We start from the raw sequence: 22,789 nt of genomic DNA, 5'->3' as shown, positions 1-22,789 counted from the left end.
CGCCCCGGGCTCGGGCTCCTGGCGGCAGCCAATCACCGCCTCGCGCCAAACCTGCCTTCAAAACTCGCCGCCCAATCGCCGCCCACGCCGCCCGCGCCGCCGCCAATCCCGCGGCGGGCGCCCTCGCCCTGCGCCGGGCGGCGATTGGGTGGCCTCGCGGCCGCGGCGCCCATTGGGCCGCCCCGGGCGGCTTCTGCTTCTCCATTGGTTGAGGCGCGGGGGGCTCACTTTGACAAAGACCGTCCTCTTCCGCCGTCTGGCTCTCCGCGCGTGCGCGGCAGGGGCCCTGCGCCGCACACGAATCCCGCGGCCGCTCGCTCCTCCCACACGCCGCCTCCCCGGCTCAAGCGATTGGCCGCGGGAGGCCGCGCCGCCTCTCTCCGCTTGTCCCCTTCCATTGGCCGGGCAGCGCCCTTCTCTGTTTATTGGGCAGCTCGCCTGCCACTCAAACCCGAGTCTATGACGGGCTCCCGTACTCCTTCGGGGCGGGGCTTACTCCCCCGCTTCTCCCTTTTCATTGGCAAACTGGGGTGTCGGTCAAGCGGGACTTGATCGGCGCGAAAGGCGGCGCCGCCGCCGCAGGGGTGTCGCGCCTTAAAGGGACACGACCGAGCGCCGGCCCCCCCCCCCCATCCCCGGGCGGACATGGCGGCGGCGCGCGGCCATCAGCGCACGGTGAGGCCCGGCGGCCGCCTCTGAGGGGACGGCGGCGGCTCGGCGGGGCGGGGGACGACGACACGGGCCTGCCCGGGCCCCGCCGCGGGGGGTGAGGGCTCGGCGGAGCCTCCTCAGGCGTCCGGCGCTGCGCCGGCGGTCCCCGCGGCCGGGGAGGGGGAGGCCGGGCCCGGGGCCTTCGGCCGCGGCGAGGGGGATGGCGGGCAACCCGGCCGGCGGGGGCTTGGGCGGGAGCGGGTCCGCGGCGGGCTGCCCGTCCCCGGCGTGCCGGGAGAGCTGCCTCGGCCTTTAAACGCGACGAGCGTGGGTGAAACCCCGTCGTACACGCACGTGTGTTTCGTCAAAGCGAGAGAAAAGGAGAAAAACACCTGCGCCCCTTCAACCGGCCCCCTTCGTGTCCCCCGTGCCTGGGGAGCGCGCCTGGAGGCGAAGGGGAACAAGATGCCGTAACGCGGTTTGTGTGCAGAGATGATTTGGGGTCGTCTCTTTGAAGACGCCTCTTCCCAAGCCAGATGAGGCGGAGCTGGACAGTTGGTCGTGCGGTTGCGGGTCAGCTACGCCAGCACGGCAAGCCGTTGGTTCCCACTGGAGAGCTGGTAATGGCTCTAGCCTCTGGTCGTTTCTATTCGTAGGACGAAAACGTTACCTCGAACTGAGGTTTAACTTCACTATATACCTGTATCCTTAGGCGCGCGTGTGTGAGCACCTGGCAGACTTGGAGGCAACGTGTAGGTGGTTGCACGCAAGGGACCAGAAATTCCTCCTTCACGTTCCTCTCAGGGTGCTGAGCGTAGAGAAGCAACGGGACCCGTGTCTCTGCTGGGGACTGGTGACGTGAAGAAACGGTGGCTTGGCTGGCGTAAGCACGGCGGGCCGTGCTGAGCTGGGTGGATGGAGGCTGCCTGCTTCCACCAGATCGTCGCCAGAAACCGAAGTTTCCAGCTGGGTTTCTTGTTTGACCTTTCGGCTTGATGTCTGTGTCTCTCTGAAGTCGGGTGGCTTTTTTGGTTGGGGTATTTTTCGTGAGTAGCTGTGTCTTATGCATGCTTTGGAGGAGCAGAGATGGTGAAAAGGATGCAGCATGATCATGTGCAAGATGCATCTTGTGAGGATTGATGGGTTGGGGTCTCACTTGCTGCATGGTGAGCACCCAGCTTGGTGTTCTCTGTTGTGTGTCTCCTCCTGCTCTGCAGTGTGGTCCCGTATTTACACCTGCACCAGCAAGAGTGGTGACAGAGGAATTTGAGGACTCCTATATCCTTCCTGACTGGTATTTTTTCTAGCGTGCATAGAAAAGAATGTCAGAAAACTAGTTTTAGTCTTAAGTAGACGAATGTAGGCTGTTTAATTAATTTAGTTAGTAAAACAATACTTTTAGGAAAAAAGCTGCCCACTGAGACCTTTTTGTATGTGTTGAAAAAAAAGAAAAAAGCAAACTTTACACCGTCTGAACTTTGAAAATAGTTGCTTTTAAGCCATCTGGCACACTACAGCAGAAACTTAACAAAAAAATACTGTGTTGTGCCAACGTTTGTTTGGGTTTTTTCCCTGTTTGATATAATGGCATGACTAAGTTAACTTTTTAATGTCTGCTTTTAACTACAGATGTTATTTAAACTTGGAGAGCTCCTGACTCAGTCTGTATCAGGGAGGCACAGACAGCACTTAAGTTGGCCCCTGCATGATAGGGGCTGTTCTTCCTTTCCCACTTTCCCAGTAACGTAGTACTGAGAGATGACAGCAGGCTGTGCTGATTGAGATTCTCCCTCCAAAATGGCTATTTCGAGAGTTTTAATAACTGGCTACTTGGATGTTTTATGCTCAGTGAACTCAATACCTCATTATTCTGTTTTCTTCCCAGTCTCTGGATAATTTCCCCCCCCACCTTTTTTTTTTCTTCCCCGAGTGTGGTGACTACTGGCTGTCATTTAAAGCATTACCAAGCTTCAATTTATGTTTTTTTTCTGTTATTATTTTTTATTCTGTTCTGGGCACCCATATCAGAACTTGCAATACACCCACTCTAATTTAGTCCCTTTTCCCAGTGCCAAAGTGTTAATACCAAAGGTGTGCTGACTTGGTGCCTCCATGCTTTTTTTGCTGCAGTTATTGCCCAAGAGTTTTTCTGCATTTTTCTGCCTCTTTGGTTCTACAGTTTGTTTATAAATCATTGTTATTTTTATTGTCCAGGAGTCTAGCCAAATTCTGTATGATAATGAGAAAAATATAGAGCTTTTTTTCCTTTTTCTTACTGAAAACGTTTGGTATACCACTGAGATTAATAGCCTTCCGGAAAGCTTTCCACAGTGTGCCCTATTTCTATACTGCAACAGGGAAGTAACAATGGTATGGTGGGTCACTTGTGCCATCTGCACAAGTTACTTGGTTTGAAAAGTGTACCTCTGCCCCAAGTTGCTGATTCTTATTTCAAAACTTTCCATCTGAGGTTATGTCTCTTTGTGTTAAGCTATTGCCGCTCTGTTTTTAATGTTCCTTTTGCATGCTTGAGTAGGCAGGTGATAGGCAATGGTAGCAGCGATGGATTTTGGAAGGTAATGTCCTCAGACCTGTGAAGGTTAAATGTGCTCAGCGTTACATCATGCTGGTGCACTTAGCCCCTGGTAGGACTGCTAAGCTGCTTCCTTGGCTATTATGAGGCTTTACTGTGGCTTAAGGAAGGGAAGACTATAGGGAGTACCCAGAATGAGGGGAGAGGATGTAGTTAGCAAATGTGGCGTAGCTGAGATTCAGATCAAATATATAGTGTTCCCTGATTTTCATATGGTTTGGAGTTTTTTTTATGTTTCAGGATTTTCCCGAGCATTGCAGCATGACGCTCCCCGTGAGAATTTCCAAGAGCAGAAACGGACATATAATTTTTAATGACTTGAGAGAAATCGAGAAGAGCAGAGAATTGGTGTGATATTTGAGTCTGAGATTTGTGATGGGAAATTCCTTGATACCATTTCATAAATGCTCTTAAATTTTTCATTCAGGTTATTTAGAAGTCGCTGTTTGTGAAATGGAATATAAACCAGTCTTTTGCTTAAACGTATAAGGAAAACCCTTGGTAGCAAGTGGCTATTTAGAATGAAGCAAAGAATGATTGCCTATACAATAGACAATATTTCAGCACAATTTTTTTGGTATTTATTTCAAGCAGATATCTGTACTATTACACTACCCAAATTAGCGCCTGTGGCCTGCATCCAGGTGAAATTTAGAAGACATGCAACTAGTCTAAAGCCTGTATTTGTTTTGCTTTGTGTAACTTGGTGTTCAAGTGTTTGGGTATGCTAGCTTTTTCTTTCAGGTAGTCTGCTGTTGGCGAGAAGAATGTTAATTGTGCCAGTAAAAACAAACAAAAAAACCTCCTGTAGTTTGGGGTTTTTTAATGTAGTTATTTTTAATTCACAGACAAGGTTTTACAGGTGAAACATAAAGACGTCTGGGAAGATTATGATGCTGGCAGCCCTACTTTGATTTCAAACCGATTGCCCTTTTCTTTTGACTGTTTCATGGGATACCTTTGATTTGAATCAGTAGCAGTATATTGATATTTGAATCAATTGTTGTTTGAGTTGCTGAGGTTTATGTTGCCGCTGTTATTCTGTTGCCCGCTGCATAAAGTACTGCGTTTTGCTCGGTTCATTTTTACTTCGTTATTTGGTCGTCTTATTCTGGGTTCATCAATTTAACATCCTGTAATGCTGATGGTATTTTTGCAGGAGTGAGGTTTAGGTCTTGATGTTAGCACCTAACAGGCTTTCATTTGGTTTTAAATTCACACGTTCTTGTTAGACCAGTATGGCTGCTGAGCATAAAACAGTGTGTATGCATGCATACAAAAACCTGTTCAAAATATTTTTATTAATGTATTCTTAATTGGGGATTAGTGTTTTAATTTGCTTTCTGTGTAGCAAGAGTTTTGTGCAAATGTAGTTATTCCAAGAAAAGCAATTATGTTGTGTAGGAAAATGTTATAAACACAAACTGCAAAGCATTCATAAAACTGTGCTTCGAAACACTGATACATTCAGAGTACTTAAGGTCCTAATTTTCCTGTCCACAATGAATCACTTAATTTATAAGAGGAAATTAGCTGTGTATGGGCTTTAAATAACTTAGAAATTTTCTAAATTTTTTTCCCCCTGTATTATTTTTCTTCCTCATAATGTGTTTTGGGCCATTGTCTAATTTGCTATGAGATACTTACATAAATACTTTCTGTATTTTAATTTAGGTCATGATATACTCCCAATAATTGGTATTTACAAAAGCTTAAAAAAACCCTGCCAAGATCAGCAATTGCTCAGTTGGCATATCGGTGAAGTAAACGCTCTGTGGAAAGCTGTAGGAGCATTGCATCTGCCTGTAGCCCACTTCTCTCTTAGGTTACCTTCAAATTTTGTTACTGAAATGTTTAGTAGTGGGTAGAGTTGAGAGAAATTACTGTTGCGCACTAAAAATAAGCATTCATATTTTATTTAATTCATACACACAAATCAGAAAGCTTAGGCCAGGTAGCCAGTTTGAGTCAAAACCATAAACGCAGTATATTAAGAGCCATGGCCCTTTGTCATGGTTTAACCCCAGCCAGCAACTAAGCACCACGCAGCTGCTCACTCAGTCCCACCCCAGTGGGATGGGGAAGAGAACTGGGGGGAAAGTAAAACTCATGGGTTGAGTAATAATAATAAAAGAATTGGACTATACAAAAAAAGTGATGCACAATGCAATTGCTCACCACTCGGTGACCAATGCCCAGTTAGTTCCTGAGCAGTGATCCCTCCCCACCCAACTCCCCCCAGTTTCCATACTGGGCATGACGTCACATGGTATGGAATACCCCTTTTGGCCAGTTTGGGTCAGCTGTCCTGGCTGTGTCCCCTCCCAACTTCTTGTGCCCCTCCGGCTTTCTCACTGGCTGGGCATGAGAAGCTGGAAAATCCTTGACTTGTTGCTAAGTAGAGTTTATACCAACTGAAAACATCAGTGTGTTATCACCATTCTCCTCATACTGAACCCAAAACACAGCACTATACCAGCTACTAGAAAGAAAATTAACTCTATCCCAGCTGAAACCAGGACACCCTTTTGCTTAGAAGAATCCTGTTAGAAAGCACATGGTTTAATGGTATCCTGACTGCATAGCGTGTTCACGGCTGGGTGGTCCCTTCTGGTCATTGCAACATCCAAAACACAGCAAACTTTTGGAAGGTTGATGTAGATTGCTGGGAAATTTGTGGTCTCTGTGGCCATGTTTTTGAGAACAGTCTCAAGCTGATCTAACAGCACGTTTCTGCTCAGAGGCAGAGGTACCTTCCTGGCTGTGATGTGCTGCTGCTTTTCTTCTGCTGATACCACTAATCAGGTGTAGCATAAAGTCATCTTGATGTGTCTGGTAGTGAGGTCCAATCTATTCATGGCACGATGGAAAATATGAATTGAAGCCAGTGGAAAAGAGAGGTTGGGACTATGCTGGGAGGGTGAGGTGAGGAGAGAGAGTGTCCCCTGCCCCATCTACCGTTAGTGAGCTACTACGTTAGATGAGTGGATGTAGAGCTGTGGTGCTGGGTTCCTTTATCAGGTTTGGCCACCTTGGTACAGTGTCTCGTGTGCAGTAAGTATAATCAGTAGTTAAGAAGGCAGCTATTTTCCAACTGGTTGTGTATTACCTTCTCACAAAAAGCAAGAGACAGTATAAGTAAGTAGAAAACAAAAGTGGAAATCAGAAACTAGTATGGAAAAGCCATTTTCTTTCTGATACTGTTTTTAGTGGAGGGGACTTGGATGTAAAAATGACACAGGCTAAGGCTGCAAGGAAGTACAGCTTTTGAGGTATTACAGTCTCCTGCAGCAATACTTCTACACATCATTTAATCGGATTCTACTTTTGTTTGTTGTGACAGAGAAACAAAAAAATGTGCTGAATAACAGCTTTGTTTTGTTTTCAGGATGATCTGCACAAAACTCATAACTCTGCGTCAGTCACAGATGGACTCTCTGCAACTTCATTTATAGAATATCCAAAGTACAAGCCATTTATTAATTCAGAATTGCTGCGCTCCCCACGGAAACCAGTAATTCCATATCCTGAAAGCAACAGCAGAGGTAATAGTTCTGTGAAGTTGTTTTCTTACCTGTTTCCAAACCATGTGGTGAAATACTGTATGTCCACATCTACAAAGGTTGCAGTCTTTTTATCCTTTTATCGCTTCCCAGTGACGTGCAGGTCACCTGTTTTGTAGGTCCTTTGCACTTCTCTTTCTGAAGAATACCTAATGAAAAAGGTCATCTTACAGCTGGAGAAGGATGCTCCTCTGCAGCAGTAGACAGCTGTAAAATTGGCCGAGTACTTTGTGAAATTGTCCTGACATGTTTTCTTTGTCCATTCTTCAGTCCTCCTCTCCCTCAATCTTTCCTCTCCTGAGTTCACGGCTGAGTTTGAAATAAGGAGACTTTAGTCCCCAGAATGGTTTGGAGCAAAGGAAGAGGTTTGTCCCTCTTGAAATGGGAAGGCTTGTCATGGACAAAGGGTGTGGTGAGAATATTTATCATATCAGTGAAGACTTGGAGGATACAGAGAAGAGTTCAGCATAATGCTGAATGCAGCTCACAACACCAAGAAGGGAGGTGATTTTACTCCCATTTATTCTTCCTTGTTTCTAGGTTATTCCTTCTCCCTCCTTTCCCACTGTGGTCCTGGTGTTCATCTCCAGGTAAACAGATTTGTCTTGCCTGATCTGATGTGAACAAAACCATTCTTGGTTAGTTTTCGGGTATTTGAGTGAATTGCCTTGTCCTGCAATGAGATGTACTCCAGAGCTGCCCTGGGGTAAGTACAGGAGGCAGCACGAGATGTTGGGAGGCTAGAGCAGGACTGATCCTTTGATGTGAGCTGTTTGGCTCAGGGTCATTGCAAAAATACTCCCTTTAAGATTGGAATTGCATGGAGGTTTAAAGGTATGGGAAAACTTGGTATTTTTTCCTTATAGGGAGAAAAGAGAGAAAGACTTAGGATGAATTCTAATCTTACTCTAACTAAAAAATCAGCTTGATAGCCTCAAGTCCCTGTTCCAATAACATAATTTATGTCTGAATTACTGGAGACTTCTACGTTAATGACCTAGTGAAATCTCAATTCTTGGAAGTGCTTTTTAAAATGCAATATATGCTCATATATGCTCATTGCCATCAGTTACGAGAGTGCTGTTGACACAAAACTAATGGAACCTGGTGACAGATAAAAAATTGAATCTGCAGGAAAGAGCTTCTTTATGAATTACTGATGCAGGCATATTTTTGTAGATTGTGTTGCTTGTTGCAGTAGAGACAAACTTTTGACTTCCAAGTTTTCACTGGGCAACTTTTTTTGAGCAGGGAGTCTGCCAGCTCTGAAATAAGTACAGGTAAGTACAGATAGAGGGAGGCAATCCGATAAATTATATCCCTTTTTAAAAATTATGAAATGTCTTTATTTTCAAAAAATATTTAAGTAAATATGAATACATACTGAAATTTAAATCCAACAGACAGATGATCCAATATCTTACTCTTTTTGCATAGGTTTTAAAAATGCAAAAATGTTCTGGAGTGTGTATTTTAGTAAGGTTAAGGATATGGGAATTAACTTCAGATGGGAAGGTAGGTTTGATTGGTTTTGGGGCTCCTTACTGCTCCTCCCACCCCCTCATTTAAAAAAAAAAAAACATATTGAAAAATCCTGAAGCTGAGTATAGTAAATTCGGCTTATTTTGGTTTGAATTTCTTTGCATTGTGTATGTGTGTGTCTCAGCATACATAGTTGGTTTTAACACTCTGGTAAGGATGACTGAATGATACTTGTCATTGTATTGGGTTTTACCTTTATTCGTTGCTTGAATTGCTTCATTGCTGTATTTTGTTAGTCATTATTGTAAATATACAGAGATTTCAATTTAGCTCTAAGGATAACAGTAACAAAGCGGTTTATAGTTTCAGCTATGCCCTTTTCAACTGAGTTCTGTTAACAGCAACATAAATAAAGAGGGTACTGTTGGTGACTCTGATCCTGCAAACAGGGCCAAACTATCTATAATTTCTCCTTTACTGTGACTGCTGTCACCCACTTATTTACTTAACAGTTACCTTAAAGCACATAGTTTTTATTGATGTGATACTCTAATGTGCTATTCTGCATTTCAAGATTTGATGAATTTTTACTCTGGAGAACTCATTCTGATAATTATTTTTCCTTTTTTTTTGTAATCTGATGCTCAAACAAGTACGCAGTCCCAACTTTTCTGTGCTCGTGCATTCAGTAATAAAGGTGCATTCTTTCTCTAGAGTGGATTTAAGCACAAAGGAGTGAGTTAATGTGACCTCACAGATTAGTCTGCTATATGAGCTGTCTGTACAGATGTTCTTGTGTTTTACTTTAACAGGACTGTATAGGGGAAAGCTCTTATTGTTACGGTTCCCTTTGCAGAATTTAACAATACAGCTAAGAGACGTAATACATCAGATTACCAGCAGATGGTCTAATTGCAAGGTGATATGAGTTCTATTACAACTGCTTTTCATTTTTGTGGTGATGAATATATAAAGGTTTTGTTGATTAATTGCTAAAGCAGGGAATGGAACAGAAAGAGGGAAAGTTGTTCAGCACAAAGGAGATGCATGTCTTGGGGAGGGGGAGGAAAGGAGCACAAGTGCAAAACCAGAAGAATCAAAAAAGAGCTGCCTCTTTGGGAAATAAATGTTTTTATAGCCTATCTAATAGCTAACCTTTATTCTGCTCTGTGACCATTCATAGGAACGTTGTGTTTGTGTATTTTTTGTGCTAGCATGCACTTGTAGAGGAATAATAATATAGAGAACTGCCACTGTTTTAACTATCTAGTTGTGACCTTTCATTTCCTTTTGATAACAAGTCAGAAGATGCACTGTTTGCACTTAATGTACAGAATACTTATGTGCTTTGTTCTGGGAAATGGATTCATCTTTCCCAAATATTTCAGATTAATATGTGCACCAAGGGCATCTATTTGTCTGAGGCTGGTTTTAGTATCAGTTATGGTTTAAAGGGAAGCAGGTCTTAATTCCTGGAAGGAGTCTTGGATGCTGGTAAGGAACACTCTGACTTCCTTACATAACATGCTTTTATAAAAACGTTTCAAGTTCAATGTTATCTTGAAGTGGTGATTGAATAGCATCTAACAAAAGGTACTTGTTCAATTACAGCAATATTTTCTGCTCTGAAGAATCTCCAGGAAAAAATTCATCGACTGGAGTTGGAACGACTTCAGGCGGAAGAGAATGTAAAACACCTCAGCAGGGAAACAGCAGACTACAAGAAAGTACTAAGTGAACAAATGCAACACAAAGAGCATGACAAGACTGAAGTGTCAAAGAAAAATCAAGGTTGTTTGCAAACTTTATATAGATACTACAGAACACTGATGTGGATGAAACTTGATTTTTATTAATGCATAAAACTGTTTTAATTTACTTTGTTCAGCGTCTTTTACTTTGCAATGTTACATGGAGTTATGAAGAAATCATGTTAAAAGCATACTTTGTTTTAGGGATTTGCATGCATACCAAAGTTCATTAAGCTTAATCTGTGAGTTTCTTTAGATGACCCTTTTCTTGTTTGTTTTGGAACTGTCCTGAAAACTTAAATCCCAGGAACAAACAGTGCATGATTTTACTTTTCTGCCTTCTGTTATCTTTAGAACTGGCTTCTCAGCTGGCAGCTGCTGAGTCTCGGTGCAGCCTTTTAGAAAAACAGCTGGACTACATGAGAAAAATGATCCAGCATGCAGAAAATGAGAAGTCACATCTCTTGGAGAAACAGGTGTGTTCTCAAGATTATCTCAGGGTTAAATTATAAAAATCGTGACCTATGTCATGATTTTCTGTAGTTACTGTCATTTTAATAGTTTTAAGCATGGAAGTCTATTTCAGGCCTTGGCATACTTAATTGTGGATAATTTCCCCACTTAAATTTCCCAGCCTTTTCAGGACCCTGGTATTTTCTGCCTTTGTGCACCTGTCTCTAAGGCAATATCAGACTCTGGTATTAATAAGAATTGTTTGCTTCTGCATGATTGGCTTACTGCAGTAGCTTATCCTTATCCCTCAGTGTTATACCCATGTGCTCCTCCCTTTTGTGTTTACACTCTTCAGATCTTTGGGGATTTTCTTTACTAGTACTGCTTTTGCTAAACTGGTGCTGAAATACTGATTCTGTAGAAATAATAGTAAAATTTCTGTTTCCTGCCATCAGTGACTGAGAGACTTGCCTTTCATCTAAAATGAGCTTGAATTTTGTTTTATAGGAGTATGGATCACCTAGAGCTCTCTGCTCATTGGTTTCTGTGGCTGTCCTATTTCAGTCTATTAAATAGTTACTAAATTTAAAAAAAAAAAGTAAGAAAGCTATCTCTAACAGCTGAGTAATGAGGGGTTTTTACTACGTTGAGTTTGGAGGGAGGAGAGACTCTGCAGCATTCTCTCTCATCTGAATCTGGTTGAGTGTGAAGTTCCCAACATTGATGGATCAGTGGTGCAGTTGCTCCCTAATCGTAGCACCATCTAAAATGGCACAGAGGAAGTAGTAGCTCCTTTGGACTGTTTATGGGCCTCCTTTGTGCTGCAAACACAAGGGTTATTATAGATGGTCTTGTTCTATTGTGCTTATAATTGTTTTGCTTTTCACTTTTCAAGGGTTCGTTGGAGAGAGATCGGCTGCTTGATCAATCACATGTTCAGTCTAAATTGGAAAAGCTGGATATGCTGGAAAAAGAGTACAGCAGACTTACTATGATGCAGTCCATAGCAGAGGTCTGTCATTTGTACTGGATGCTGTATCAGATTTATCTTGTTTATTGTAATCAGCACTTAATGGCTATATTTCAATAATAGAGCTGAGCAAAACTTTGTGCTGTAGAGAAAGACAGCAACTAAAAATCTTTTTAAAGCTGAAGTGTTGTAAAAACTTGGAAGTTATTGCTGGAAGTCTACATAGCCAGGCAGGCCTTAGGTCACTACACACTACAAGAGTTGGAGTTTTGTTAAGCCTTAACGGTATCTGTTGGTGTTCCTCTTTTGTGCTTAGCTGGTGCATAGGCGTGTAGGATTGCGGGCATTCCTAAGCTCTCAACTTCTGAGTTGCCTTGCATGCTACTGAATGCTAGCAGTTATATTCTGTTATGACCCAAATTTGACTTCACTTGTGTGGGTTTGGTGTGTTTTTTCTTTTAGCCACTTAAGCTCCTCCTTAAAAAATGCAATTATTATTATTATTTTGCTTGCAGAATTCTGGAGCCTGACACTACTAGCCCTCTAGCACTGGCTGGCTGTCAGTGGGTTTGAACCAATCTGCCTCTTCAGGATTAATTTTGAATTGGTAGCTTTTAAAAGTTCACCATGACTGTGTTTGATCATATTCATTCTGTGTACCAACTGTGGTGTTGGCTTCTGAAATCTGGTCTGCATTCTACCTCTTTCTGCTGCTGCAGATAGACCACAAGACTCCCAAGCATGGGAACTACAGAGTGCTGAACGAGGGAGAGGGTTCCACCTGTGAAGTTCCTCCATCCAAAAGGAGCAGATAGTACATGATTAGGTTGTGGTATTGAGGACAGCTCTGGACTGTCTCAAAATTGTAGGCTTGCCACCCTGCACACCAGCCCTTACCAGGTGCTGAAGTAGATGGTGTTTTTCCAGGAGTACATAGGGAGATGTTTGATAGTAAATCTTTAGTTAGTTGGTCTGCTGCAGGGCCTTTAGACACTACAGCTACTCGTGGGAGTCCCTGACCCAAGGCAGCTGTAACAAGCTGTTCAAGATCTTGAGCCCCCATTTTGGTAAGCTGCATTTATGGAGTAAAAGTGCCTGCATTTTTTACCTGGGCCAAACTCTTGCAAAGGGAGATGAGTGTCTGCCAGGCCTTGTTCACTGTAAGTAGCAGTAAGTTCCTCCCGGGTCTCCGGGGTTGAAATAACTGGTTCAGCAACAGGAGTCCCTTTCTCAAGGGCTTTTACCATGTTTTTGACTGGTAGCAGCTGGAGTTTAGTGCAGCTGCGTTGTTTGTCTTTTTGTGCCTGGCTAGTGAACGTAATTTCAGCATAACAGGTTGGGGTTTTTGTTTTTTTTTCTCCTTGATCAAACTAGATGTCTTTATCTTTAGGAATTAGTAGCTGTTGCAATTAAATCTATTTTAGTGGAATTGGGTGTTAAATTCACACAATTTTGAATCAATTCTAGGAACTGAGAGAAATCTGGATTTAGCTCTGACTAAAGGTCACTTTCCTTGTGATCATTTTGGTCTCATGAGCCATTTTCTGATCAACAGGTCTATCTGCCTCTGGGCTTGCAAGGTGTGTTTCTATGTAAGCATCCACGTACTAAGTGTTACCTTATAATCCTGAAAGGGTGACTGCACACTTTGCTCAAAACAATTGCATCTGTTGCCTCTTCAATCTCTGCTTTAGCTGTGGCAAGACCACATTTGCAAGTTTAATTTGAAGCAAGAAATAGATAAGCCAGACTATTTCTATACATGGTGTGCTGAAATGGATGGTGAGATGACTACTTATGAGCAAGCAATGATTTAACTGCCTCTGATTTCAGACACTCTGCACAAGTTGCTCTCAGTAAGACCTACATACATTTAATCTCCGCAGAGCCACTACCTGGTCCTTATAAGTATTACCTTCAGGCAATTTGCCAATGTTAATATTAGTTGTAAAAAGGAAATGCTGAAACTCTCATGCATGGGAAGTACTTGTAATTGGAGTGCTTGCCTCAAAAGCATTTTCTGGTGTACGCTTATGGCAACTGTAGTCCCACAGTGCAGTCCCTGGATAACTGACTGAGAGGGTTTGAACGTGTCTATGTCTGAGGACGGAGTTAGGCGATGGGGTTGTACCCTAAAAGTGCAGTTTGGGCTATGGTCTTGTGTGTGCCAGATAGCCAGAATTTGAATGCATGTGTAGATGACATGTGTTGAAGAACTGTAGTTGGTAGTAATCGATGTTTTCATGATGCTAACAATAAGACTTAATAAAACCCCATTCATTCTGTGAAAACCAGAAGTAATGAATCCTCACATCCTGTTGTGGCTGTAGACTACCTACACCTTTAGTTTTTCTTTTATCCTCTAATTGCCAGGTGGTGAGAAGCAACACCTGCCTTGTTCCAGCTGGGTATATGCTGACTGCTCAGCTGTCAAGCAGGTGCTAATTTGCAAGGTAGTGAAGCACAGAGATAAAACCTGTCTTCACATTGGAGACAGAGAGTTTCACTCTCTGGTGAAACTAATTTGGATGTTTATCCCAGCAGCCAATTTTTAGGAAATTTAGGTGTTCTGTATGTTTGAGGTCTCATACCTTTCTGTCTTCTTTGGTTAAAATTGTTTGACATTTATTTCAGTGACAACCAGAAGGACGAGTGAGGTGATTGCATGAAACTTGATTTCCCTTAGAAAATGAGCAAAAATAGATATTACAGTATTTGTGTTTTTTCACTCAAATCTTTTTCAGCAGGTACTGGTGACTGAGCAGAGTATTTTAGGCAGCCCAGCACTGACTCTTTCTGTACCGTGCTACCTCATGTGATGGGCAGCGTGGCTGGGGAGTGTCTGTGTTCACTGTTAGCCAGCCCTTTGGACTTGCTCCCTCTTGCTGATGGGCCAGTAATCTGTGTCTGCCTGAGCCTTGGAAGATGGATTGTGTAATACGTTTTGCTATAAGCGAGAAAAAAAAAAATTCAGAAAGTTAACTTGGATAGATAACTTCCAACAGGGTCTGAAGACACAGTAAGATACACTCTTGCTGTGCAGTTTGAGCTGCACACTGCAGCTAAAACAGCTGGCTGAGTGAATGCTCAGTTCATTTCAGTACAGAAGCATTGGCCCAGCTTCATGTCAGTATTCAGTTCAAGCAGAAGATTTGCTTTAGTATTTCCATATTAAAAATTCTGTCATACCTAATAGGTTAAACAAAGATCTTTGTGCGACTTACCACTGAAATCAAGAATTGTGCCACGTGCTGTAAAGGGCAGAAGATGATTTTGTTACCTGGAATATCTGATCTGAATGAAGAAAATAAAATTAGTCAAAATGGTTCTTTTATTCAACAGAAAAAGTTGGTTCCTTTATATAGTGCCTTTGTCCTCAGGGTTTATCTGGGGTTTTGCCTTTTAACACCTTTGTATAACAGCTGGTTACTTGAATCTTGCAGTTAATGCTTAAGTAAAGCAGAGCTGAAATTTTTACTACCTCAGCATAGTGAGTTTATAAACAAACAGAAGTGTACAAATATAGCTGTTACTTTGAATTGCATGCTTTTCTGACTAGTTTGATTAGTGGCTCTGTGAATGATAGTCTTTGGGGGAAGAGAAGGGAAGCTGTTTTGTGTCATGGGGCTCTGAATCATTTTTTCACTCTGCTGTATAAAATCAGAAAGTTATTTGATAACTTTCACATTGGGAGTTTAAGTAAGTGTATCCTGCTTAAACAAGGTTTTCCTCTTGTTGGAGGATTTACAAAGAAATGTGTGCCTTTCCCCATAACTCTTTTCTTTGAAAAGGGCTTTCAAAAGAGTTCTTACATGCTTTCAACCATGAAAAGATGAAATCACTTCAGTTTTGCTTAAAGATATCTCAGAGTCATCATATAAACTTTCCTCCCTCTTTATTAAGAAGGTGGCTAGATGATCAAAAATTCTTCTCTTCTAAGAGTTTTAAGTTACAGATAATAGCAAAAATACCTTTAGTGATCTAAATAAAGCAAGTCTTCTCTCAGCTTGTAATGATACATGATACACCTTTGTTAGCCCTTTTGTAGTACAGAATCTTTCAGGATAATGTACACAAAGCAACCTACTTCCTAGAGGTTTTTTACAAAGAGAAGGACAGCCTTGCGTATTGTTCTCCCTGTAGGCTGCAACTTAAATTCAGATACCAATTGCAGAAGTAAAAATAGAAAAATCAATTAAGTTTTAAGCATAACCACTTGACTGCTGTATTTATACCCATACAGACAAAATGTCAGCAATAATTCTAATGCTGAAATCTTCACTTAGCTTTAAGTTGTAAGTTGAACTGATACACTTTTGCTCAAGCTTTTAGTATTGTAGACTTCAGGAAGGAAAGAATTGTTTCATTAGTAATGCTATTATTTTTATTCAACTTTAACTAGAAAAAAATGAAAGAGCTGGAACAGAAGCTTCAGGAGGAAGAACATGCAAGGAAGCTTGTTCAGGAAAAAGCAGCTGAGGTAACTAACAGGAAATTTCTTTTGTACTGGTATGCACTGTAATTAGCTCCCCTTTCCATCAACTTTTCAGCTAAACTTGCTGATAGTGCTTCCCATATACAGAATAATGAAAACCTTGGTTTAATCTTTTTTTTTTTTTTTTTTTCCCCTCTGCTGTCTGAGGTGCCAAATGTTCTGCAGTTCTGAGCTTTTTGGAAACCTTTTTCAAACAGCACCTGTGCACTGAAACTTGGTTTCTTCAATGAAGGAAGCTCATTGGAAAAGAGGAGTAGAAATTCAAACTAATTTGTAGTTGAGGATGTATGAGGATCTCTGCTTTAAATAGATCAAGGTCCACAAGCGTGCTCCCTTGTTCATAATTGTAACTAGAAATATTGTAGGAGGCAGCAAAAAAGAGGCAACATACTGTCAGTTATGAGCCCGTAATGACACTGGTCTTCTCCTAACCTTGAAATGTTGGGTTCATTAAATATTCATTGTATGCTGAAGAAATATGTAGGTAATGTGTGTTGTGGTTTAACCCCACCCAGCTACTAAGCACCACGCAGCTGTTCACTCACTTTCCCCCCCACCCAATGGGATGGGGGAGACAATCAGGAAAAAAAAAAAAAGTAAAACTCATGGGTTGAGATAAGAACAGTTTAATAGAACGGAAAAGAAGAAACTAACAATTATAATAATAACAATAATAAAATTACAATAATCATAATAAAAGGATTGGAATATACAAGTGATGCACAATGTAATTGCTTGCCACCTGCCGACCGATGCCCGGTTAGTTCCCAAGCAGCAATCTCCCCCCCGGCCAACTCCCCCCAGTTTCTATACTGGGCGTGACGTCACATGGTATGGAATACCCCTTTGGCCAGTTTGGGTCAGCTGCCCTGGCTGTGTCCCCTCCCAACTTCTTGTGCCCCTCCAGCCTTCTTGCTGGCTGGGCATCAGAAGCTGAAAAATCCTTGACTTAGTCTAAACACTACTTAGCAACAACTGAAAACATCTCCTCATACTGAACCCAAAACATAACACCATACCAGCTACTAGAAAGAAAATTAACTCTATCCCAGCTGAAACCAGGACATGTATTAGGCTCTAGCATTAACCTTTGCCATGAGTTTGGCAGGGGAGGGGGGAGGTTGTCTCAAATTAATCATGAATAATTGTTCTGTGAATGCTTCTAGTTGGGACTGGTTAGGTGATGATTTCTAAAGCCATGCCATGGCTTCTCTTGGAAGAAATAGCGAAGCATATCGAGCTCACTGACAGTGAGAATTATAACCTTAACTCTTCCAATAGATGGGTTGGGTTTTGGGTTTTTGGTTTTGGTGGGTTTTTTTACTGTCAATAGAACAGAAGGAATAGCTGTCTGTTAACTATATGCCACAGGATCAACTGAGCAGGGTTGGATGGCTCAACTTCCCTAATATTTTGTCAAGTGTTAAACACAGCTGATGTTTTGGCACTTGCCTGCATGGGAGTAATGCAGTAAGACTAATTCTCTAACTTACTAGGATTAGTGATGAGTAGTGCTACCAGAGGAAGTATTCTTATTCAATGTTTACATTTACTTTGGACTGCAAAAGCATCCTAAAAACTTGCAGCCCTTGCTTTCAGAGAGCCTTTATCTTGAAAATTCTTGATTTGCAATTCTCAGCTTACTCTTTCTCTGATTATCTATTAATATAATTCCAGTAACTCCCCTTATTCCCTCAATTAAAGCTTCAGACAGGCCTGGAAACCAACAGATTACTGATTCAAGCAGCATCACCATTGCTTCCTCCAAAAGCAAGAAAACCCAGGAAAAAAACTAAGCAGCCAGAGAAGGTAATTTGGGGGGGAAGAGAAGGGCAATTACTGAGGAGTTAAATAAGGGTGTGTGCATGCGATCAGAAAGTAGGTTGCCTCTTTTAGCACAAAGCAAAGGGAAAATGGGTTTGCTGTAGTGTCATCTTTGATAAACATCTCTCTTTTCTTTCTTTCCAGAAATGCTCTCTTACAAGCCATCTCACTACGCAGCCCCATTACAGACTGTGTCTGGGTGATGTACCCTTTGTAGCTGGGAAGGTGAGCTGCTTAATTCCAAAGCTTAATGCTCAGTAGCTGCAGCTCCTTAAGTGGCTTTGGCTTGGTGCACTCCTGACACCCAGTGGTCAGATCATTTAATTTTCTTTGACTCTTTTCTTCCAGTTTGTCTTCAAAAAGCTTGTTGAATATCAATAACTTGCTGAACTGGCAGTTTCAAAAAGGGGTCCTCTTTATGCTGCCTGTTAAGCTGTTCTTGTTAGTGCATATTCATTCAAACAAAAAATACATTCTTCACAGCAAATAAAAAATGTTATTGTTTTTAAATGTTCTCCATTGTTATCAAGTAGGTTGTTGACAATGCCATTTGAAAGTAGTCTTTTGCTTTTCCTTCCAGTCTACCAGTCCCAGTCATTCAGTTGGTGCCAACGTGCAACATGTGCTACACCTGATGAAACAACACACGAAAGCTTTGTGTAACAGTCGTGTGGTAAATGATACTCCACTAGCAAAACCTGTCACTACTGGTCATCCTGCCAGCAAAAGCAGAAGGTCGTCTCTGCCAAAGGACTCTTCTTCATCCCAGGAAGAGCTCTCAGAAGTGTTGCTGACTTTACAAGATGAATTTGGACAGATGAGTTTGTGAGTTTGGCATATTCTCCATTGCAGATTATGAATGTAGATGCTTTATGGTTTTGCCTTTTGCTTTAAAGTTGGAAGGTTTTGCCTGAGAAAGGGGTTAGTTTTAGGAAGTCTCTAGCATATAATCTCTTTGCTCTACTGGCTGCGGAGGCTGTCATTTCTTCTTGCAGTTAAAGAGATTCTGATAAACAGTCTGGTCTCCATACCTGTGTTTATATGCAGCAATATTGAATTTGTGGGGGGTGGGGGAGAAGTGTGGTAACAGCCTCTGACACAGTAGTCAAATACTTCATTAAAGGACAGCTTTACTAGTCATTTTGCTTGTCCTGGTTAACAGAACATGAATTGTTACCCTACTGCATAACTGCAGTAGGTACAGATACACAAATTAGTAACTGAATGAGTGCTGAGATCATGCCCTCAAGGGGTTATTTGGTCATTTTGAATGTGTGATTTGAAGTTTGAAGCTACTTACGTTACTGAGACTTAATGTTGCAGCAGCCTGCCACCAGGATGTGCTACTGTAATAATGCTGCTAACCAGCAAAACTGTTCTTACTGTTTGGTTATGGCATGTTGAACATGCGTGGCTGCTGATGCTATGGTTTCTTAGAAGTGTTATTTCTGAACGGGGTGTACAAGCACTGGAAGCCAAGGGAGTCTGATGCAAGCTTTGTTCTGTCTGAATTCCATGGTAGTGATCACCAGCAGCTGTCAAAGCTTGTCCAGGAAGCCCCAACCATTGCAGTGAGGGAAGATCTGGAGAGGGAACTTGAGGCACTGGTGGGAAAGATGGAAGCAAAGGCAGACCAGATCAGCAAAGTCCGGAGGCATCGGTTGCAGGTGAGTTACTTTTGATTATGTTCATGGTTCTGTAGAGTTGCTGTCTTGAGGTTTGGGGCTTTTTTTGTTATATCCTAATCTAGCAGCAATTAAATAAAGCAGAAATAACTACTGTGGAGCAGTAGTGCCTAGCTCTAGCTTTGATGTCCCAAAGTTAGCCTGCATACCTCCATCTTCCTATCCCCGTATTTCTGCAGAAGTATCCTCTCTGTCTTGCCATGTCACCCTTGTGCCCACTCTTCATCCTGTCCTGGGCAGTGCTTTCACATCTGTTCTTGCATTGCATTTTACACTCCTCTCATTCCCTGAATCTTTTAACTGTTCTCCTTTGCTTGGAGTAAATGACGTATTTATGTTTTGATTTGCATTTTATAAAACCTGAGATACCCGTTTCAGTTTAAAACAACTTTCAAAATGTTTTGAATAGTGTAGCCTGTTCATTCAAAGCTATAAACCCTATTGATTCCCTGTTTTCTCTAATCTTCATTCATTTTAGTGAATTGCTTCCAAAGAGCTTACCCTTATGTGTTTAATCTGGTTCAGTTAATACGAAACAAGATTCACCCTCATCTGACGTAACTTTTACACAAAATATGTACTGAGAGCACTGCTGCTGACGTCCAAAATGGGCATGTGAAATGTTTTCACCTAGAAGCATTACTCACCTTTGATCTCTTATGATCTTAGAGGAACTGTTGCAGAGAAACAGATGTGTAGTAGTTCCTAGTAGTAATGATTCTACACATACAGAGGCTTCTGACTAGCTATTGGCAAAAGTTTTAGGAGTCAGGATTTAGGAAAATTGCTGCATGCTATAAACTAGGAAGGAGGGAGCACCACTACCTGAAGAGAGGGGAACTACAGAAGCCACCTATTTTGCGGTTTGAGAGTATGAGTGCGCCTGCACCATAGACTCTCCAGTTCCCCATTCAGGCTTACGCCAGCTCAGTCTTTGTTGCTGAGTCTTACAAGCTGTGATTTACAGTGCTGCGTGTGGATACCAGCTCTTCACCTCAGCAGAGTTTTGGTATTCTTTTTAAAGCTATATCTCTGACAGTGACTAGCTATTAAAATCACTAGTATGTACGTAGAAAAATTTGTTTTCTGTTTTTGGTGGGGGTTTTTTTGTTTTGTTTTTTTGGTTGGTTTTTTTTTAGTCACTGGATGGTAACAGTGACAAATCAGCTTTTTATCATATATAACTTTTTCTATTACATTCATAATGGAGCTGTTCCCCCATAATGAACTTGTCAGTTTTTAAAGAGATAACTTAGTAGTTCAGACTATAAGCTGAACACAGTTTGAAAGATGTGAATACAGCAATGCTGTGTAAGGAAAAAAAAATATTTATTATTCAGGGTGTCTTGGAAGCATCCATTTGCTTAGCTGGGTGAGATAAGTGGTGGGATTTCAGCTGTCTGGAAGAATTGCCCAACATAAACTGAAACAAGGTCACGGCTTAATGTTTTCTTTGGGCTTCTCTTTCAGCTAGAGAGACTTAAGAGAGAATGCAAGTCCAAAAAGACTTCTGCTAAACAAATAAAAGACAGCAGGTTCCCTGTTAGTGAGGTGAAAGTAACAACTACAGTAACCACAAAAGGGAAGAATGCTGGTCCCATCAAAGTGAAGCCTGGAGAGAAGAGTCGGAAAAATCTTCAGTTGTTGAGAGACATGCAGACCATACAGACTTCACTACAGAAAGATGATATCAGCTGGGACTACTGACTGTTCTGCAGGGGATGTTCTTGAACCATCCTGGTCAAACTTTCTCACATTCTGGATATAAAGCAGCTGCCTTTCTTGCTATGTGAAAGAGACTACTGTATGCTAAGTGCACTTTTGAAATACGGGCCCTTAATTCTTCATCCCTGGGCTTGACTGTATATATTTTGGTCTAGCTTAAAACACATTCAATTTTTAAGGTACCCAGCCACTGAATCTAACCATAGGTCTCCACCCGTTCCTTTCGTGTTATGGTTCAAGCAGTCCCTCCATTTTCTTTCAGCACACCAAGCACTGCACATTTATGCGGGCTGGTGTATGTGAAATGCCAGTGCGATTTCACGCTATTGTTGAACTGTGCATTGGGAAGCTTCTCAAGATGCATCTTGTTTGAAAACGATGCTGTGACCTGATGTCCTAAGGGCTTTTGTCAGTTCTGTTCTGCGTGCAGCTGTAATTACTCAGACTCTGAGAGTGTCTAAGGGAGAACAGGTAAACCCATTTAAAGGTGTTCTATGTAGCTCTCCTCAAAAAGCTTTCCTAGTTCTTGTTCTGCTACATTGCATTAGTCAGCATTAATGGCAGTGGATGTTTGAGTACTCACAAAAGGAGCAAAATTAACTTTTCCGAATTATTTTGCTTAATGATTGACTGAATTCTTTTCAAGTCTGAAGAATGAAATTTTTCTACAGAAATCCACTTTACGAAGAAGCTATAGGATAGGGGATAATATCCTGTCTCCTAGTTCACAGCTTTGGGTGGTAAAGGAGTGAGATAAACCATGAGTGTTTTAAACTGCAAGTGCCTCAATCATGCCATTCAGTCCTGGCATCTTGCTTTTAACTTGAAATACGTGCTTTGATGAGCTATCTACTTTAGTAGTGGTGCAGTTCATTTTGCACTCTGACTTGCACAGCTGAGTAAATGTTATTTATTATGTTAATAATGTAAAGAATTTCCTATTAATGGAATGTATAGGAGACCCAGATTATCTGTTTATACAGTTGAAAAATAATAAAGCCAGCTTGCCTGTTGAATTGTGGGAAAGCTGCACGTCCTCTAAATTAGCTCCATGTTTGTTGCTGCAGCACTGTGCCCCATCCCTTGTGCTTTTTGTGGTGACATGACATCTCCCTGGCCAGGGCGATTGAATATGAGCCGCCAGCAGGGTACAGGTAAGGTGAGAGTCAGTTGGCCACCCTTGCCTGTAGCTGAACAGGCAGGGAACTCCATAGGGTCTACACAGGAAGAAGGGATTTGAATTTTAATTATCTGTAGGGGATCCACCCTCCTTGCATCTGAGGCGCAGAAGGTTTTAGCTGTGAGGGGCAGGTCAGAAGCTACTAACCAGGCCTGGAGCCATCCCCCTTATCTTCATTTATGTTAGTGACATAGGTTCCAGGTCGCTGGAGTAACCACCTGGAGAGCATTTCGTCCTGGAGGTTCTGAAAAATCAGTAGCTGAAACTGCACTTGGTGATTTTGCTTGGGAAGGACCTCTGGGGATCAGCTTGCTCAAAGATGAGTCAATTTCAGCATTACCTCGGGCCGTCCTCATGCAGCTCCTTACTGATGGGAGGGCTTAGGAGTATTTTAGGCTCCATATGTGCTGTATACAG

At 42.0% G+C, this 22,789-nt stretch overlaps 1 protein-coding gene across 3 annotated transcripts; it reads left to right on the top strand.

Annotated features, from left to right (window-relative positions):
- Nucleotides 1–519: 519 nt before the first annotated feature.
- Nucleotides 520–22,208, top strand: CEP57 (centrosomal protein 57). 3 transcript variants are annotated; one of them, XM_069808347.1, is made up of 11 exons: nt 520–675; nt 6,633–6,789; nt 9,901–10,080; nt 10,395–10,516; nt 11,389–11,505; nt 15,866–15,943; nt 17,663–17,767; nt 17,927–18,007; nt 18,363–18,607; nt 19,305–19,449; nt 20,938–22,208. In XM_069808347.1, the coding sequence occupies exons 1-11, from the start codon at nt 646–648 to the stop codon at nt 21,172–21,174; spliced, it is 1,497 nt and encodes a 498-aa protein (XP_069664448.1). In that variant the 5' UTR covers nt 520–645; the 3' UTR covers nt 21,175–22,208. The 3 variants fall into 3 exon arrangements, with proteins under 3 accessions (XP_069664448.1, XP_009914959.1, XP_069664449.1); XM_009916657.2 differs by lacking the exon at nt 520–675 and adding an exon at nt 1,173–1,271; XM_069808348.1 differs by lacking the exons at nt 520–675; nt 17,663–17,767 and adding an exon at nt 1,173–1,271.
- The last annotated feature ends 581 nt before the right edge of the window (nt 22,209–22,789 follow it).

The sequence above is a fragment of the Haliaeetus albicilla genome, chromosome 20 (genome assembly GCF_947461875.1).
Source record: "Haliaeetus albicilla chromosome 20, bHalAlb1.1, whole genome shotgun sequence".
NCBI lineage: Eukaryota > Metazoa > Chordata > Aves > Accipitriformes > Accipitridae > Haliaeetus > Haliaeetus albicilla.
This window is presented reverse-complemented; position numbering and strand designations above follow the sequence as displayed.

Bases quoted from the DNA above. Each gene is read 5' to 3' on its own strand.
- CEP57 (XM_009916657.2), top strand. From the start codon at position 1,188: ATGAGGCGGAGCTGGACAGTTGGTCGTGCGGTTGCGGGTCAGCTACGC. The intron at 10,517-11,388 runs GTGTGTTCTCAA...TCACTTTTCAAG, and splicing joins CACATCTCTTGGAGAAACAG to GGTTCGTTGGAGAGAGATCG. The intron at 18,008-18,362 runs GTGAGCTGCTTA...TTTTCCTTCCAG, and splicing joins TACCCTTTGTAGCTGGGAAG to TCTACCAGTCCCAGTCATTC.